We start from the raw sequence: 19,672 nt of genomic DNA on the forward strand, positions 1-19,672 counted from the left end.
TGCATTTAGAAAGTTATAGACTCTTTATAAAAATTATTACTATCGTTCTTAATCACTTTCAACCAACACTGGGCCAAACAGAATCACAGATAAAATCTAATTTTATAGAAAAATCTTGAATAAAATGATAATGGAGGAGCAGACCATCAAGAATTATATATTTTGATGAATAGATTTTTTTTTAGGAGTAAAATTTTGAATCTTTTAGATGACCTTTCTTGATCAGATCTGCTTATATGAATATTTTCCTTATGAAGGGCAAAATTTTATAAGACCACTTCCTTTATATATTATTGCAAATCTGCTCTAATTGTAGAATAAACAGTCCTTTCTCTTGTAAATTGCATATTACTCTTTCATCTGCACTAGTGTATCTCAAATGAGCAAATGTGAAGGCCTACTAAGGGCAAGGGCCTAACAAGCAGAGAAATATCTCCAGTGGTCCTTCTTTTCCAAAGAGCACCATGGTTCGTAGCCATATAATCACATAACCCTCTCTGAGTTGTTTTGGGGGAGTTTGCTGTCATGGAGAATTTTCTTCGATTTCAAAAGTTGGGACCTTTCTAAAGATTCATGAACTTCTATAACATATTGGGCAACAAACAGAAAATATAGTAAGCAGGCTTGGCCTTGGAAGCAAAAAATAAAACAAATAGGTAAACATTTTTAATACCTAATATGTATACAATTCTATACTTGTCAATCCTGATACTAATGTGATAGTATATGAATAATTTAAAATGTGCAGTTCATCAAAAAAAATTTTTTTCAACTTTACTTATTTATTCATTAGAGACACACAGAGAGGCAGAGACACAGGCAGAGGTAGAAGCAGGCTCCTCACAGGGAGCCTGATACAGGACTCGATGCCAGTACCTCAGGATCATGACCTGAGCCAAAGGCAGATGCTCAACTACTGAGCCACCCAGGTGCCCCCATCAAAAAATATGTTAATGACTTTATGGAGGCATAGCCCATGGAATGGCTTCCATGTCAAAGCTTTGCATTTAGAAACTTCAAAATAAAAGTTCTAAGCCATTTTCATCTGTAGTCTTACAGGCTTTTAACCATAGAAATCTGGAGCTTCAGAAATGATACTTGATCCATGTTGTGCTTTTCTGTGCTAAAATATTATGCTCTGACAATACAGCAGTATTGTTGAATTAGCAACTACACCACTCACAGATACCTAATCATAGGACTAGAAGGAACTATGTAGACTCATTTAAAACATTTTCTTGACCTTATAAGAATATATTCTGTTTTTTAAAACTTTGTGAAAAGTTTAGACTCTCCCTAAGAAACTTCTTACAGCATTTAATTTAAAAAGCACCAGAAATCTTTGTTCTTGCTCAAAACCACTCATTTTGTGATTTAAACATGTTTTGTATTTTCTTCTTAAGACACATTAGAAATTGGATGGCACATACCAGATAGTAAAACTTCATCATGAAGCCACATTCCTCAAAACTGTGCTACACTAGCACAATCTCAGCTCTTAGATCTTTGCTTTAAAGTGGTCCAGAGTCAGACTCTAGTCTGTATGGATTTTGTATATAATTTGTTGCGTCACCCAACAGCGGGGAATCAATATGGGATTTTCTATAATGACATGTGTTATTGTGATCAAAGAAAAATGTCTTTCAAAATTGAAATGTATGTTAATTCTGGTTCCATTATTAACACCAGAAGGCATACCCTGTAAACATGAAAACTCTTAAATCCAGCCAATCTGTTCTTGATACAGAGAATGCTAATGCATAAGTGAACACGGGTACTAGTGTAGGCATTGCTTTTATTGCAATGTGTTCAGTGGTAAATACTCAGTATCTGTGTTGTGAGGAGGTAAGAAGGGGAAAAGGCTTTTGGATGTACATAGGAGTAGAGCCATACCACTGACTCCAGTCAAAGACACCTTCCAACAGACATGTCTAAACGTACAGAAAATATGCATCGCTTATAAGGAACAGTTTTTTTAGGGATTTTTTTTTTTTATTCTCTAGAGTATGGACTTCACTAACAGGGAACATTCAAGGCATACATCTATTAACAAACTAGAACATGAGAATGAAAGGCTCCGAAATGATCTTGCAAAACTTCGTGCCAATGACAAATCAGCATGGGCTAACCAAAATACCTATGAAGAAATGGGACGATACACCTATCAAAACCAAATAAAAATGGAAAAACATGAAGATAGGTATGTTAACTCCCTTATATGAGGACACACATGAATGAACATACATTTAGAAATAGAAGTTTATTTTGAAAAAAATTAAAATTGAATTTTATAAACTTTTGCTCTTCAGTTATTTTAATTTTATTTTAGTGATAATGCAGTAGTATAGATCTGCTGTTTTATATGAAATTCTGTATTGTCGCTAGCTTTCGAACTCTAACAGTGAAATGGTAGTGTTTTGGTGAATGTCACTTCACACCCTTCTTAGAAGCTGATGTGGCACTCAAAAGATAAGCAAGTATCTTATTTTTTATGCCATAAAAAACAGATTTTCATATGTTACATATATTTAATCAAAGTACAGATATAGGAAGATGTCACTTCCGACTTAACTTCAAAATATACACTTTATACTGACACTCCAGCAGTAGCAACAAACCATTGGTCACTTCCTGGGGAAAGAATTGGACGATTGGGTAGGAGGTCTCCTCTGAGTGAAGAGAAGCATGTGGAGAATTAACATCTGCTACCTACATGATCCCCTTTTAAAGTGTCTTAGTTCAAAATTTAAGTAAATACATCAACCATAAAATTAGACTAATTTATTCAACTTTAATAAAATATTTTTGGAATCCAAACTGTCCCTGGAGATTTTTCACTCTTTTTCCAGACTTCTAAAATTCTCAGCAAAATAAACAAGTTTCTTTTCTACAAGACAGCTCTAAGTCATTAATATGCTAATATACATTGTGAGTTTCAAGAAGAGGTGTGGTGTGCAGGACTCTTCAGACTTACTTAACATCAGATTTATTAACATTTCATGGCGCCACAAAATGATGAATTGATAGGACTCAACATCAGTACAACCTTTGCTCAAGAATTCATAATACTTACCAGGAAAACCTTACACACTATTCTCATATAACAGTATTTACAAGCTTGGGAAATTTACAGCCTTTGTGATCCTTAACTTCCCATCTGATAAATAGGAATAATAAAAGTTTTTTGTGAGAATTGTAGAAGAACATATAGTTCCATGTAAAACACATATTTCCATAAATGTTAGCCATTCTTACTGATACTGTTATTACTGACAAAATTGTTAGCACTTATGATAATATGAATACTTCTTCAACAACTCACAGTGCCTAAAACAGTCAGTTTTGATGGCCAAATGGCTGAACCTGGCATTTCCTCAAAGATAGTCCTGTGGAGGCAGGGTGATGCCAGGCTCATCTTTGTAACTAAGCACACCCAGTTCTACAGGGGGTAGATCCATAAATCCATGGCACATACCAAAAAATATGTGTGTTTAGCATTCTTGCAGATGTAGCACAGCTCTCTACTTGTGTCACCTCTGCCCTGTACGTATTAGAGGATATATCCTAACCTGATGCAAGAGACAACAACCACTCAAAAGTGCTAAATGAATAACCTTTCTTCAAGTAGTTGGGGAAGGAAATGAGGGCATACTGGCTGCCACCCTATAACAAACACTGGCGGTGGGATCCTGGCAGGGGGCAGACAGAACAGGTCATTGAGGCACTGCGGTGGGCCAGTTCTCTTGTGAATGTGTCCGTGTGTGCTGCCAGGGGAACGGAAAATCCAAAAGAGTTCTAATTTTGATTGTGGTATAGAAATATTTTTTCTGACATAGAATAAACCCTCCCAAAGTGCCTTCCTACTCTACAGATTTATTTCTCTGTGGGTCAAATCATGACCCCATGTATACAGTTTTTTCATTGTAAGGGAGAAGCAGGCCCCTAAAGATATCCTTTATAAAGGGTCTTCCTGGGTTTGTTAGTCAGGACTGGCCTGTATGGAGCACCCATTAGGTGCAGAACATTGTTTTCTATTCTTGCTTGTTGGGAAGAATTCTGAAAGCCTTAGATGAAGGTACCAGGAATTGTGATTTAAAAAGCAGTTACTCTGCCTTTTATTACTTTTAAAAAGTAATTTTATTGTTTGGATGGCCCCCTTTTTTCTTTGTTGGACGGCACAGAATGTGTTAAAAGGGCCTAACAAAAACAAGACAGTAGGAGACACAGAAAGCTACACAAGAGGTAAAACGCTCAGCGGGAGATTATCTTAATAAGCAGTTTGGACTACTGTTCCTGCCGCAGAGCCTTGTGTCCTGCCAGTCTCATCTGTTGAAAATTTCATTAAATTTGTTTTAATGCCTTGTCTGATTTCAGTGTTCTCCAGTGACCTGATTTTTAAAAGAAACAGCATTTCAAATGTTCTGAATAAATTATTACCATGTAGAAGCCGCTATGGGGAAAGCGTCGTTGAGTTGCAAGGACAGCGGGCTCCTCGGTGGAGAGCTGTAAAGGACATGCCTTTTCATTTCAGCAAGTGAAAAATGAAATGTTCCTTCTCTCCCTCACAGCACAGCTCAGTGAAGGCAAATAGTAAAAGCTATATATACTCGTTAGGCCTAAAAATCATCGGAACATACGGAGTCATATTTACATAGCAATGGCTAATGCAGGAAGTTCTCATTAAACTATTTTAGAGAGGAAAAAGCTTTTAGGTAAAAGTATATGCAGATAGAGTTCCACAAAATTTTTAAGTCTAATTTTTAGCTGCCTCCTCCTTAGGTGAGGAAGATTGCATAATACATTTTTATTTTTTTCAACTTTGTTTTATTTAAATTCAATTGATTAACATATTAGTGTATTATTAGTTTCAGAGGCAGAGTTCAGAGATTCATCAGTTGCATACAATACCCAGTGCTCGTCACATCACGTGCCCTCTTTAATGTCCATCACCCAGTTACCTCTTTTAGGGTCAAACAGAGGTCTCCCCTAGCAGTGCAGGTGGTTCATCCCATCAGAGGAAGTTGCCAGCTTGGGTGTGTTTAATCTGATCCCTTAGTCTTGAGGTACCACAACTGGTTTGTGAGGAAGATTTATCAGTCATAGAAACTGAAAAGCCATATTTTTTTTTTCCTGAAGGTTTTTTTTTTTTGGTTTTTGTTTTTGTTTTTGTTTTTGTTTTTTAGTGGTCAGTGATTCATCAGTCTTATATAACACCCACTGCTCATCACATCACGTGCCCTCCGTCATGCCCATCACCCAGTTATCCCATCCCCTATCCCCCCCCCCCCCCCAGCTCCAGCAACCCTCAGTTTGGTCCCTATGGTTAAGAGTCTCTTATGGTTTGTCTTCTTCTCTGATTTCATTATTTTATTTTTCCCTCCCTTCCCCTGTGCTCCTCTGTTTTGTTTCTTAAATTCCACATATGAGTGAGATATGATAATTATCTTTCTCTGGTAGACTTACTTCACATAATACATTTTTAAATAATCTTTTATCCACTCAGAAATAACCCAATTTGTGTTGTTGTTTTTCATTCCTATTAGAAGTAATAAGTTCTTCATGCTCATCCACTTAAACTGTGAAGCGTTTTAGGATATTGTGGCAGATTTGCTTTCGGATAGGGAAGTTATTCAGAACTTTAAAAAATTATGAATAAGATGTAATTGAATTTAGTGAGGATGTATTGAATATTTTTAAAGTTTTTAAACAGAGTTTTGAAGTTTAAGGATAATTTATAAACTAATTTGGAATAATGTCATCCAGAGCAATTAATATATGACTAATTTTAATGACAACTCAATTTTATAATGGGTTTCATCTCTATATCTGATACATACTTAAAAGTCAATGTATGGTTTTAAAGGTTTCATCATGTACTGGAAAGAGTTTAGTGACCATAAATATTAATCACTAAAATTGCTTCAAATCGAGTCAATAAGTAAAGATTCTAACACCAAGAAAACCACAAAGTTGGTAGGTTTGTCATAACTACTCTCACAGAGTCCCTTGTCAAGGATGGATAGTCATCTAGAAGCAAAAAAAGCCCGTCATGAAAATTTTGTACCAATGTGTTACTCAATAAGGAGCAAAACATAGACTGAAAAGTTGCAGGCCAGAAAATACTGAGCAGTTCCTAGAACAGGGAACATTGTGTGGAGTGTTAGGAGGTGAGGCTAGAAGCAGGCAGATTAGCACTTGTGAAGGGGTCCTGTTCCACACTGAGGACATTATCCTGGAGCCCAGTGAAAATTAACAGAACACCAGGAATGGATGTACAATCAGACAACTCTGAGAACTGCAGACAGTTGACTCCAAGCTCTCAAGTGGGCAGAGCTCTGCTCCCAACAACTGGGTCCTGCCCTCCTGGCAGAAGTAGGCAGAGGCCTCGGACTAGGACCTGTGAAAAGACAACAGAAAAGACCAGATTATAAGAGGGAAATAAAAGCCTTCCGAAATGTCTTTTAAGATAGCTTTTAAATTGATAGACTGAACATTTTCTGCAAGGTGGTTTTATGAAGTATTGGAATAGCTGCATTCTAGAAGAACTTTGCAGATATAAAGACGATTTAAACCAAAAGTATTTTAATCCATAATGTAGTCTTTCCTTTCAATCTCTACGTTTTATTGATCTTACAGTAAAAAGCATGTTCATATATGTTTTACTAATTAACACTGTAAACTGTATCGATACATCCAAAGCAAAATGGATAATTGAGATAATTCTGTAGATAATTTAGGACAAATAATACTTTCCCTGAAATCTTTGTATAATTGAGATTACAAAGAGATATGTATGTCTTGAGTCGCTTCTATAATTACCTTATTTTTCCCACTGTGCTTTGAAGTATAGATGGTAGCCTCACTCAAATTAAAAGGTTCAGCTTGAAGACTCTATGCAGATGTACTCTGCAATTGTTATAATTCTATCTGAATTGTGGGATGTTTCATCTTAACGTGCACATCATAAACCATGTTATTTCAGTTTAATTTGCTGTTCTGTTTCCATGGTAATTATGGTTTGGAAGAATGGATTAAAAAAAAAGATATATTTCAAGATAAGTAAAAATGGAAAACATGCTGTGTTTGTTTTTATGTCCTAATTTACAGATGTCTCACTTAACTTTTATTGCTATTTGTATGCATCACTTTGAAAATGTTTACATAATAGGAAATAGGTCTGTATAGATAGATAGTCTCTGGATAAGAGGAGAGAACAATAATGTGAATTTTTTGGAACTATGTGAAATTAAAATATGAAGGCTTTGAAAATGGTAAATCAATACCTCTGGAGAATTTGAATAATCAATAAAAATGAATAAATAGGGATCCCTGGGTGGCGCAGCGGTTTGGCGCCTGCCTTTGGCCCAGGGCGCGATCCTGGAGACCCGGGATCGAGTCCCGCGTCGGGCTCCCGGTGCATGGAGCCTGCTTCTCCCTCTGCCTGTGTCTCTGCCTCTCTCTCTCTCTCTCTCTGTGTGACTATCATGAATGGATAGTAATTTGAAAAAAAAAAAAAAAAAAATGAATAAATAATTTTAAGTTGAAGGGATTCTTATGTTTTCATGGGCTTTGATGATTTTGATTAAATTTCAACCCCAATTTCATGAATTAATGTTCAGAAAGACATTTAGTCCCAAATAGCTCATACTGTTAGAACATTTTTATGTAAAATTTTATGGGAAATTGGTTCAGTTTTTGTTTTATTATTCATTTGTTTACTCAGCATACCAAAATTTAAAATCTCACTGGTATTTTATTCAGTTTCATTTTCTACCTTATTTTTAGCAAAAACAACCAATTCTGTAGTGTACCTTTCATCCTGATTGTGGAGTTCAATTCTCCCAACCATCTTTTTTAATCAATGAAATAAATTAAAGTCACAGAAGGATATAGTTATCTGCTCAAGGTCAAGGTCATACAGCTACTAAGGATGAGTTTAGGAGATGATACAAATTGAAATAATGTTACAAATTGTTAAATCCTATAGGAATTAGAATTATTGTACAAGGGCTTGTTCTAGCATCAAAAAATAAATAAAGGCAGCATAATTCTGTTGAGGCCATCGAGGTTAAGTGAAATAGAAAATACAGAAAGAGGATTATTTAGAATTGTCAAGGGCAGCAGTGTTAGCTGTTTTGAGATTCTTTCCAAACTGGTATCATGTTGTTTAATTAAATGGCAGAGGGACCCGAAAGTAAAACACAGAAAGAGATATAAAGTAGGCAATAAGAATTGAAGAATATTTTTAATGATTACAAAGTTTTCTGTTCACTATTAATCATTAGAAATGATTCATCTGGAAAATTATTTTCAAAGAGATACTGAGATAAGAAGGCCAAACTTTTTGTTGTGCTTCCCCTACTGTTACATCAGAGGAATTGAAATCTTTAGCTACATGAACAGGCAGTGTCCTTGGTAGTGGTAAATGAGAACCATCCTTCTCTTTTAGACTTAGCCAAGATCGTGAGCCAAACAGAAGTGCAACGCCTCCACTGCCACCTTTGCCATTTCAAACCAAAGAAATGACGAGTCCCCTGATAAGTGATGATGAAGTGTTCCCACTGGTGAGTTGCTGGGTTGTTGGTTAATTTTTTTTTCCTTTAAGGAATGATTACTCCTACACTGATACCTATACACTGATGTTCACATAGTTGTTAAGAAAGAAAATATTGCTTCTTGAATAGGACTCCAAGGTGGATCTGTGAGTCGTTTGGCCGTGCCTTTCTATAGAAGGAAAAGAGATCCATAATGTTTCATCAAGTATTTCAATCTAAGGCTATTTTCTGAGATTCATCATCCATATTGTTTTATATGTTAATGTTAGGTAGTTAATCCATTTTTGTTTCTCGATAGTATTCCATTGTAAATAAATGCTGCATAGAATGATACTACAGTTTATCCATTTTACTGTTGGCAGACATTTGAGTTATTTCCTGCTCAGGAATATTACAAATAATGCTGCTAAAAACATTCTTGTATGTATCTTTTGGTGCACACGTGTACACATTTCCATTGGATATATTCCTAAAGTGGAATTGCTGGGTCATAGGATATACTTAAGGTCAGCTTTAGGAGGTAATGCCAAACAGGTTCTCTAACTGTTTGAGCCAGTTAATACCCCAATAAGTAGTATTTGAGTGTTCTTCTTTCCACCACTTGGTACTCTCCGTCTTTTTTATTTTAGCTTTCCTGGCCAGTATATAGTAACTTCCTATCATGGTTTTAATATATATCTGGTGAATAATAAAGTTGAGCACCTTTTCATTGGCCATTTTGATGTTCTCCTTTGTAAAATGTCTGTTCAATTCCCTTGCCTAACTTTCTGTTGGACTGTCTTTATTCTCATCGATTTGTAGGAGTTCTTTATTTATTCTGGATATAAGCCCTTTGTTGATTATATATATTGCAAATATCTTCTATCACTTTTACTTGCCTCTTCACTTAATAGTATATTTTGGTAACCAGAAGTTCTTAATTTTAATACATTCACTTATGAATCTTTTCCTCTGTGATTAACATTTTTTGGTAACCTATTTAAAACTTTGCCTGTCCCAAAGTTACAAAAATATTATCCTATGTTATCTTCTAGAAACGTTAGCTCTTTACCTTTCATATTTACATCTACACCTGGAATCAATTTTTGCATATGGTGCAAGGTAGTATTCTCAATCCCTTTCCCCATGAAAATATTCAGTTGAATTTGCACATATATTCTAGTCCTGTGGATTCTATTGAATTTTCTATATTCCAAATCAAAATAATAACAATTTATTTCCTACTTTCATATCATTATACCTTTTTTGTTTTTTGTGCTTTATTTTACTAAGGCCTCCAGTAAATGTATCCTTCTCTCATTCTCAATTGCAAAGGAATTTCAATATTCCGCCATTGTGTATGATATTCACTATAGATATTTTGTAGACTCCTTTTAAGATTTTTTTTTTGAGATTTTATTTATTTATTCATGAGAAATAGAGAAAGAGGCAGAGATATAGGCAGAAGGAGAAGCAGACTCTCTGCATGAGCCCAATGTGGGACTCGATCCCGGACCCCGGGATCACGCCCTGAGTCAGACGCTCAACTGCTGAGCCACCCAGGCATCCCGATTCCTTTTATTAATGTTAAGCAATTTCCCTTTTATTTCTAGAATGCTGACTTTGTTCGTGAATTAATTTAGAATTTTATCAAATGCTTGTACTGCTTCTTTTGAAATGACCAAAGCAAAAACAAAAAGAAATGACCATATTAGTTTTCTCTTTAGTTTGGTTAATGTTTTTTCTTGTTAACTCAACTTTGAATTCTTGGAATAAACTGCACTTGATAACTGCATTTGGTCTGTTCATACTGGCTTAGACTTTTTGTTTTATGTTCACTAGAGAAATTAGCCTGTAATGTTCTTTTGCTGTCCTTATCACCTTTGGCATCAGATTATGTTGACCTCATAAAACAGGTGGGAAAGATTCTTAATTTCATATTCTTCTGTTTCTTCATTTTCCTTGACTCTCTGTGTTGGTTTCTATGCATAAAAGAGCCACCACTCCCTGCCTTAAGAATGTGATTTTGTGTAGGTTAATTTCAGTCTTATATTTTTCAGTTCCTGAATTTTCATTTGATTCTTTTTTTGCATTTTCCAGTTCTGTGCTGAATTTCCTGCCTTATGATTTAATTTCTTGAACATAATAATCACAGGGTGTTTTTAAGTAGATATTTACCTCAGAAAGTGAGTAGTAGTACTCGTAGCAATTGCTTTCACTTATATTCAAAGTATATCATGTAATTTTTTAGCACCTCTCCATGTTATACTAATATTGGATGCAAATTATAAACAATGACAACAATAGGAAATGTTTAAAACTGGATGGGGTACCCCATGAGTGCTTTTCTGCTTTTCTGGAATCTGTTGGCTTCTTTTGGTAGAGATTGGAAATAAGATTTAAGGTGTTGTGGAAGAAGACTTTAAACCATTAACTTTTGAAGTGTTAGAGATCTCTAAAGCCTTGAAATGTTCTTTTGTGTTCCTCTCAACATGAAATGCCAGAATTATTTGAAAAGAATAAAATTCCATACCGATAAAATAACTGAAATAAACCTCCTTATTTAAGTTATGGGAGCCACTGAGGGGAGTTAGCAAATTTTGTATCAGTAAAATCTGGATGCTGAAGGACTCCAAAGTAAGCATATATTCCAGTGAAACAAAGCATGATGAATTGCTAAATGCCATATGGTTCTAATGTCAGATGATTTTAGCATTTTAAGCTAGTTAGTCTCTGCTCAAATATCACCTCATCATGGGTGCCTGAGCAACCAACCTACAGTAGCGCTTCCTTCTTGATTCCCCTACCCCTTGTCCTGGTTTTTATTTTTTTCATAGCACTTCACCATAACACATTTATGTCTGCTCGTGTGTTTGCTTCCCTCTTCTAGAATTTAAGCTCCGTGAATATAGGGACTTTTTCTGTCTTCTCTTACTGTTGTAACCCCAGCACCCAAAAAAGTGTGGAGCATTAGTAGGCACCTAAAAAGCATACCAGCGTATCTGTTGTCTTAATAACAAGGATTGGGCTTCCTTCCTTCCTTGCATCACTCCTTTGAGGAAGTTCAGAGCCTCAGAGTTGCCAGGAAAAAATTATCTCCTGTTTTAGGTCTGGGCATGGGGAACTTAATCTGCGATGGAAGCCCCAGAATTCCCTGAAAGACATGGTCCAATCCACTATTCTGTGTTCAGTAGTTTCCCTCCACCTCCACATTTTAACTTCTACATCAGTACTATTCCTTCCAAGACCACCAGCAACCTTCTAGTTCATTAAACATGCTTTAAGAACTTGTCTTCCTTAATCATTTTTTTTTTTGAAACTCTCATATTCTCTGGCTTCTATGACACTATTCTCCATTGATTTTCCTGCTGCCTTTCTGGTTACTTTTTCCCAGTCTACTTCTAAGCTTCTCTCTCCTATACCTGTCCTTAAATATTAATACTCATCATTCAGTCATAAAATCAACATTATAAGCACCTGGTGTATGGCAGGTTCTGTTCTAACACATCTTTGATGAGACATAGAAGCCTACAGTCTGGTGAAAGAGAGGAATCTCACCAGTGGATGAATGGATAAACAAATAGCATTGCAGACACACAATGGAATACTATTTAGCCATAAAAAGGAGAGAAATACTCCTTTTTTGCATTTTCCAGTTCTGTGAGAGCAGAAGCAGGATGCAGGAGCAGGATGTGCTATAGTGTAGTAGATAAACACTCCAAAACACTAAGTGGAAGCAGTTAGGCACAAAAGGTCATATTTTTTATGGTTCCAACTACATGAAGTGCTGAGAATAGGTAAACCATAGGAACAGGATGCAGATTAGTGGTTACCAGGGGCAGCTCGGGGAGCAGGGAATGTGGATCAGTAGCTTCGTGGGTCCAGTTTCCTTTTAAGATGATGAAACTATCTTGGAACTAGATAAAGATGGTGGTTGCATAACATTGTAAATGTACTAAATGCCACTGAGTGGTTCATTTTCAAATGATTTTACTTGATGTGCATTTTACCTCAAAGAAGGGAGGGGTACAATTAATGACTGGAAACAAATGAATATATATTTTTAAAAATCAAGTAATGATAAATTGTATGAAGAAAAGAAAAGCCAATATATGACAGGAACTGATGGGAGTGTGAGGGATTACTTTAGGTTGAGTGGCCTGGAAAATGAGGAGAGGACACTGAGGAGACCTAAATTAAGTTGAGACCTAAATTAACAACAACAAAAAAGGCCCAAAGATCTGGGGGAAGAGGGCTTCAGGCAGAGGGAACTCCTGGTGCAAATCTGTAAGGCAGGAACAAATTTGGTAAGTTCAAGAACCAGTCCTGGAGCCTAGGAGAGAAAGAAGATGGAATGCACTGGGGACAGAGAAATAGTCAGATATGTAGAGACTTTAGGCCAAGGGAAGGAACTCGAATTTTGGGTGGAAGAAAAGGAGGTGGGCGGGGTGTGGGGGTGACTGAAGGGGGCACTTGATGGGATGAGCACTGGGTATTATTCTATATGTTGGGAAATTGAACACCAATAAAAAATAAATTTATAAAAAAATAAAATAAAAAAATAAAATATCTTTTAGAGAGATTCATGTCTTTTGAGTGCCAAATAAATAATAAATTATAGAGGGGCAAAGGTAGAAGTGGGGAGAGCAATTTTCAGGCTATTTCAGTAGTCAAGGCAAGAGATGACGATAGTGGAGACAAAGGAACATGTTGGATCCGGGAAATGTTGTGGAGAACAGACCAGACGGTCAATGGATTAACTCTGGGGAATGAAGGAAAGAAAGGACTCAGAGATGACTCCTAGGATGTAAGCCTGAGCATTGGGTGGATGCTAGCATCACTTTCAGACATGAAAGACTAGGGAAAGGAGCAGGATTAGAGGAGAAAATCATGATTTCTAGATTGGGCACTTCAATTTAAAATGTTCATTAGACATGCAAATGGGAATATCACATAGGTGTTAGGATATGTGACTCTGGTATTCCAGGAAGACATCAGAGCTGGAAACAAAATATAGGAGTAACCAGTGTATGGCTAATATTTAAATCTATAGGACTAGACGAGAATTTGAGGGGTATAAATGGGGAAACTGTCCTAAGACAAAGCCTTAGACTATTACATTTAGTGTTCCAATGGGAACCTTGAAGGAGAAGAGGAAAGGTTGATGGCGAAGGAGGTGGGACTCATGAGTGACAAGGTTCATTTGCAGAAAGAGCCATTGAGAAGATACAAAGGAATAGAATCCATGGTGTAGGTAGAAGTAAGAGTCTCTGAAACAGATTATGGCATTAAATGTAGATACAGGTGCAACAGGGTATAGAGAGGTGAGGGAGCTCCTTCCTGAGAAGGAGACAAGGCCACCAGGTAATGAGTGAGAAAGTGAATATGCTAGGGAAGTGCAACAGAATGGTCAGGCAGTGTTAACTAACCATCTGATATTTGAGGTGGACTTTGAGTGAAAGCAGTACCCACAGTACACAATTCCTTCTCCAGCTGTTCAGGTGCATGCATGGCCAGGCAGGTTATTTAGGCCTAGGTTTTACCAAGCACCTGAGACAAAGACAGGATATTGGTGGGGGAGATGGGGAATGAGTTGCTGAATGATTATAATGATGGATCTGGAATATAAGCAGAGTTAGAAGGGAATGGATGATGTGAGAAAGTGGAAATACTAGACTAAGCTGGAAGGATAATAGATGGATTGCTGAAATCTTGATTAATAAATAATGCAGTTTTCATTGATAACAATGTTGAGAACATAACCATGGGAGTGGGAGCCTGAAATGAAGTTCTCTCCAACATACCGTATTTGAACTGCTTTTTCTTTAATTTGCATGTCTTGGATTATTTCAATCAGACTGACAGCCTTAATTATCTGTAACTTTGAAATATCTCTAATCTACACCTATATTTTGAGTTCTAGACTGATGATATATCTCATTTTCTACATGACAATCTGAGACCCAAGTCACCTCTAATTCAGGATTATTCAAAATCAAAAGTACTTTCTTCATTCATATATTAATTCAAAAATTTTGTTTAAAATATACCCTGTGCCAGAAGCTATGCTAGAACCCAGGGAATCAAAAATAAATAAGACCTTACCCTCAACGAGCCCTTTTACTATTTTACTTTTCTCATAAGTGGCATTGATGTCGCCCAGTCATCACTCAAGCCAGCAGTTAAGAAGTCATCCGTTTGAGATCAGGTTTCCTAGCATCTGAGACAGAGATTCTTAGGAAGGTGGTTTCTTGAAGGTAGTAAGTCTCGGCAGAAGGAGAATCAGGGAAGCAGTCTAGGGAGGGAGGAAAGCTAAACAAAAATGAGCTCAAAACCAGCTGGAGATTAACTTGGCCTGGTCTCACCAGGAGCTTGGAGGATGAATCGCACAACAGAGTTGGTTCCCCTGGAGACAAGAAGTCTGGTGTTCTCTGCCCTGTGTCAATCAGTCCTCGCCTTAGAGGAGAGGGAATAGGCTGCGGGGGATATTACAACTTCTCAGATGAGGCAGGGGCTCTTAGTCCAGCTGAGGGCAGGTCTCCAGAGAACCAACCCCCAGCAAGCAGGAGGACAGATGTGCCAGCCTGGTGAAGGGAACCCCGCTAGGACACCAACAGCATCCGCTAGAGTCTACCTCTTGAGCCACTCAGATCCATGCTCTGGTCATGTTCATTCCATTCAGGCCTATCTTCTCCAAGATTCTGGCTTGTCACATTTCTCTGAAAGCTTGTAAGAGGAGGGTCAGTGGGACAAACTACAGGCCTTGATGCCACAACTGGTCTCAAGAACTTAATGGATGGTCATCATCTCTTCACCCATTCTAGATACCTCTCCATCTCAGCTAGCACTTACATTAGTCTAGGTAGCTTGCCTTGTCGGGTGAGCCCCTGGTTCCTGTGTCCTCCTCGGGATGTGGTTTGCTGTTTACAGTTAAAACTGGGCACAGGAGTATTAAAAGTAACCTCAGTGGCTAGCTGAATATCAGACATGTTCCTCGCTGCCTCCATTATGTAGTAGTAGTCTTCGTGATGATTAGGGCCAGGTACCTCTGCCAGTGTAGTACCTCTTTTCTGTGCCTCTGATCCTTCGGCATGAGGAGCCCGAGGTGGCTAGGTGCCAGCCAATGCTTTTTTTTTTTTTTTTTTTTTTTTTTCCCAGCCAATGCTTTAAGCTCAGTGAGACTCTTACAGGTATCATGATGGAGGCATTTCCCACTGTAAGATCCAGGGCCTGTACATCCACAGAGCCTCAAGATACAAAGACACAAGGTAGAAATTCTCCAAGTGGGTCAACAAAAATGATGGAGAGTGGAGCCCTTCTTCCATCCTCCCTTTTGTTCCCAGATTCACGTATTCTCCTGCTGGAAACACAGTAGCATATAACAGCCAGTGGTTGAGAGTCTGTACCATGTCCTGAAGAACATACCCCATCCTCACAGGATATAATTTCCCAGCTGATGCCCCACCCCTGCCTTCAAGAAGCCTATCAGAGCTAGCATCCTGCAGATGGTACTGGATGTGGTAAGACCAATGTATTCCGTGGTCATGCCCCCTCTGCCATACTCCTCAGCTGTAAATTAGGTTCCTTTACTATTAGTCAGGATCCCATGTCAGTAACTCAGTCTCTCTGTGAGCTGCCAGGTAGTGATCAAGGCCAAGGCCCTTCAGGCAGGAAAGGCAAACCCAAAGAATATACATCAGTGCTGGTGAGGGTAAAACATTGCCCCTTCCAAGGTGGAAGGGACCTAGTGTAAATTAGTTGCCACCAAGAGGCCGGTTGGTCTCCTTGAGGGATGGGTGCCATATCTGGAACTCCTCAGCTTTGGTCTCTATTGCAAGCAGGTGGGACGCTCAACAGCCATAGTTAGCTACATTAATTTTGGTGAAAGTGGGACCGTCCTGACAGGCCCATCCATAATTTCCACTGGAGTGGCCAAGGACAGAGCTAGAACCAGTCATCCTCTCCACTTCTTAGCTGCTCGGCCTCAACTAGGGCCAGTAGCATTACAGGAACGGTTCTGTAAATAGTGTACAGTTTTCTGCTACAGATGGCGTGGTCTTGCTCCAGAATCTTAAGGTTCTTCAAGGCAACTTGCCTAGTACACTTGGCAGAGGCTACACAAGGCAATTTTATTTTATCAGAGATACTCCTAGTATGGGATCTGCTAAGCCATTTGCCAGGACTTATCAGTTAACAAACAGTTAAATGAGCACTTCCATATTACCACAAAGTGTGTAAGTGGGAGGCTTTGTCAGCTCTAATTGCACAAAGGAGATACATTCCAGCATTACGGCCTTCCCTGCCGGAAGCCACTTGTACCCCGACATGCATCATGCCAGCTCTCCTCACCTGGCTAACTCCAAACAGCAATTAGCTCCCTTTTTCAGCCAATCCTTAATTTTTTTTCCTATCTAAGTTTTCTTTGCCCAAGTCTATCATAATCTTTACGTCAGCTTTTTGGCGTTGCCTATTTTCAGATGAAAACCCTTGGTTTTACAAATTAGTCGAGTATGTTTTAGGAAAGTTCCATGGTAATTTTCTTGTCCCTGTCCCTGCTTTTGCAGTTGAACATGTAACTATTCATTTCTAGAGCTTTTGAATATGCTGGTGGTGTGATGTTTTCATTCTTTGAGGATTTCACAAGCAGTCACTGTATTACAACAGCAGAGAGTTAGTCTGGATTATTTCATTAAGAGGTATGTCTGACCACGCGCTCCGGATGAAGCATGCCTAGAAACAGGAAGGTTTAAAAGGCTTTGTATTCCTCATCTAACATTTCTTTCTCTCTTTAGTCTCCCCCAGATATAGTCTTCCCAGCCTCTTTGGCTGCACAGCATTTTCTCCTGGAGGAAGAGAAGCGAGCAAAAGAATTTGAGAAACTTCTAAATACACATATTGATGAACTGCAAAGACATACAGAATTTACTCTTAATAAATACACGAAGCTAAAACAAAATAGACACATATGAGCTTTTAAACTCTTTCATTTGCTTCCCCCAGCCCAAGAAAAAAAAGCTCTGGCAAAATATTGACAAAGCTGAATAATGAAACTGAGAAATTTTGTTCTGTTTTCTTAAGTAAATCGTTTCTGTCAGGTAGCCAGAAAATAGTAAGTATTTTGTTCGATAAAGCTGTTTGTATTTCTACATTTACATAATAAATTGTTTGGCTCTAGAGTTACTATAAGATAAACAAGACTACAAAAGAGATTTTTTTTCCTAATCTAAGGAATATTGTGGAATTAAATAGGGGTTTTTATCCCCACTTGAATCATGTATACTGAATACCCATTTCCTCTGTAACGACACAAAACCAGGGAAAGGGAATGTCACATTCCTAATAGCACACTGAGTGTGTCTCAGTTGTACTAGGTTTGAAAACTCAAGGATTTTTAAAAATGAGAAGCATTATTTTGAGCCATGAGAACATCCTAAAATTTCTTTTAGAAAAAAAAAAAAAGCATAGCTTTACTGGTTCTGCATTTATCCTTGTAATGTTTTAACACAACGTTTTAACACAATAACACAACACAGTGGAATGTGCTATTTACACACTTAAATATATGTGCCAGCCAGAGATTAGTGCTTTCTTGTTAGTACTAATTACTTCACGGATACGAACAAGATAAAGAAGATAGAAAACATTACTGTTGTTACAATCCTCTTTGTAATACCTCTGTTTTTAATACAATAAAGGAATACAAAGTTCTGTGGACTGAAAACATAAATGCTCAATCTGTATACAACAGTAATAGCACCATAGTGGACAATAAAATTCAAGTTACAAGCATATAAGCATGCTAATCCATTCTTCTTTCTTTAAAAATGACATTTATATAAAGATTATGAAAAATCCCTCTAGTTATTCAAGGTAAGTCCTACAGCTCTTAGAGGTTTCTTTTTCTCTTCAAAAAGATTAAATCTCAACATACTGCAAGATTAAGTCAAGATGTCTTTAGATAACAAGTGTCATTGTCATGCGAAAAATGCAGAGCCCTGTTCACTTTAGGTGATGGGACCCTATAGATTTGTATAGCTTTGTATATTTGCAGAAGCCTTCACACAGCAATATTCATTTCAACTCAAAACAAGCCTGTGAAGTCAGCAAGGTGAATATCCTTATTCCTGGGAATCAAGCTGTTAGGAAACTTCTAGAATCAGGGTAGTCAAGAAGAGACAGGGATGCCTGGCTTCTAATTACTGGCTCCAGCTCTTACTATTTCCCAGTATCACCTTTTGTAAGCAAGTAGAAGGGGAATAAGGCTGTATCCACAGAAGCCCTTTTTCATGATGAAACATCTGAGGGGTACAGAGCCTTTAGTGTACCCCAAAAGGTCCCTGTGAGGAAAATAATACAAGTTATGGTGCTTTAAGATTATTTAGCAATTCCTAGCCTGGACACAAAATACTTTTCAGTGTTATCTTTAGAAGATGAAAGAAGGGCCACCTGGCTGGCTCAGTGGTTGAGCATCTGCCTTTGGCTCAGTTCATGATCCTGGGGTCCTGGGATCAAGTCCCATATTGGGCTCCCCAAAGGGAGCCTGCTTCTTCCTCTGCCTGTGTCTCTGCCTTTCTCTGTGTCTCTCTCATCAATAAATAAATAAAATCTTAAAAAAAAAAAAAAAAGATGGGAAGAAAAAGTATGTTCAGGAAAAGGGCATTCCATAAACAATTCTAAAACCTTTGTATTCATAATGCAAATGCAAACAATGCAAAAGCTTACATACACGTATCTCTCTAATCCCCTAAATCTGAATGCCACTTCATTCTTTTCAGGGTTGATACATGATTAAAAATTGTGTGCTGAAATAAAGATCTAGCTACAATGTTCTTAGAACTTAGCAGAGTCAAGAGAACATGAACTTGGAGCAGGTCCAGGACTAACAGTAAATTCGCTCCCCTGGATCATTATTTTAAGTCCCTAAGCAAACTGCTTCTAAATCACTAGTTGGGCATTGCACTTAATACCAGCTTTCTTAAAACAGTAGTTTTCAGTATTTTTTTGCTTAACAGCGGGATTCATTGTTCAAAAGGAATCAAATGCTAAAGCCCAGCCCATATATAATCAAGATAAAAGCAAGCAAGCCACTCTGTTTGCATGCTGAGAGGAGGGAAGGATGAGGCCCCCCTGCGGCTCAC

The 19,672-nt window shown here is 37.7% G+C and overlaps 1 protein-coding gene across 1 annotated transcript in view; it reads left to right on the forward strand.

Annotated features, from left to right (window-relative positions):
• The window catches only part of DEUP1 (deuterosome assembly protein 1), a 79,770-nt gene extending 61,447 nt beyond the window's left edge, over positions 1-18,323 (forward strand). The window contains exons 12-14 of the mRNA XM_041729686.1: positions 2,004-2,200; positions 8,450-8,564; positions 17,327-18,323. Coding sequence (XP_041585620.1) covers positions 2,004-2,200; positions 8,450-8,564; positions 17,327-17,503 — 489 coding nt within the window. The 3' untranslated portion in view covers positions 17,504-18,323. The remainder of the gene's footprint in view (positions 1-2,003; positions 2,201-8,449; positions 8,565-17,326) is intronic.
• The last annotated feature ends 1,349 nt before the right edge of the window (positions 18,324-19,672 follow it).

Source organism: Vulpes lagopus, chromosome 15 (genome assembly GCF_018345385.1).
Source record: "Vulpes lagopus strain Blue_001 chromosome 15, ASM1834538v1, whole genome shotgun sequence".
Lineage (NCBI taxonomy): Eukaryota > Metazoa > Chordata > Mammalia > Carnivora > Canidae > Vulpes > Vulpes lagopus.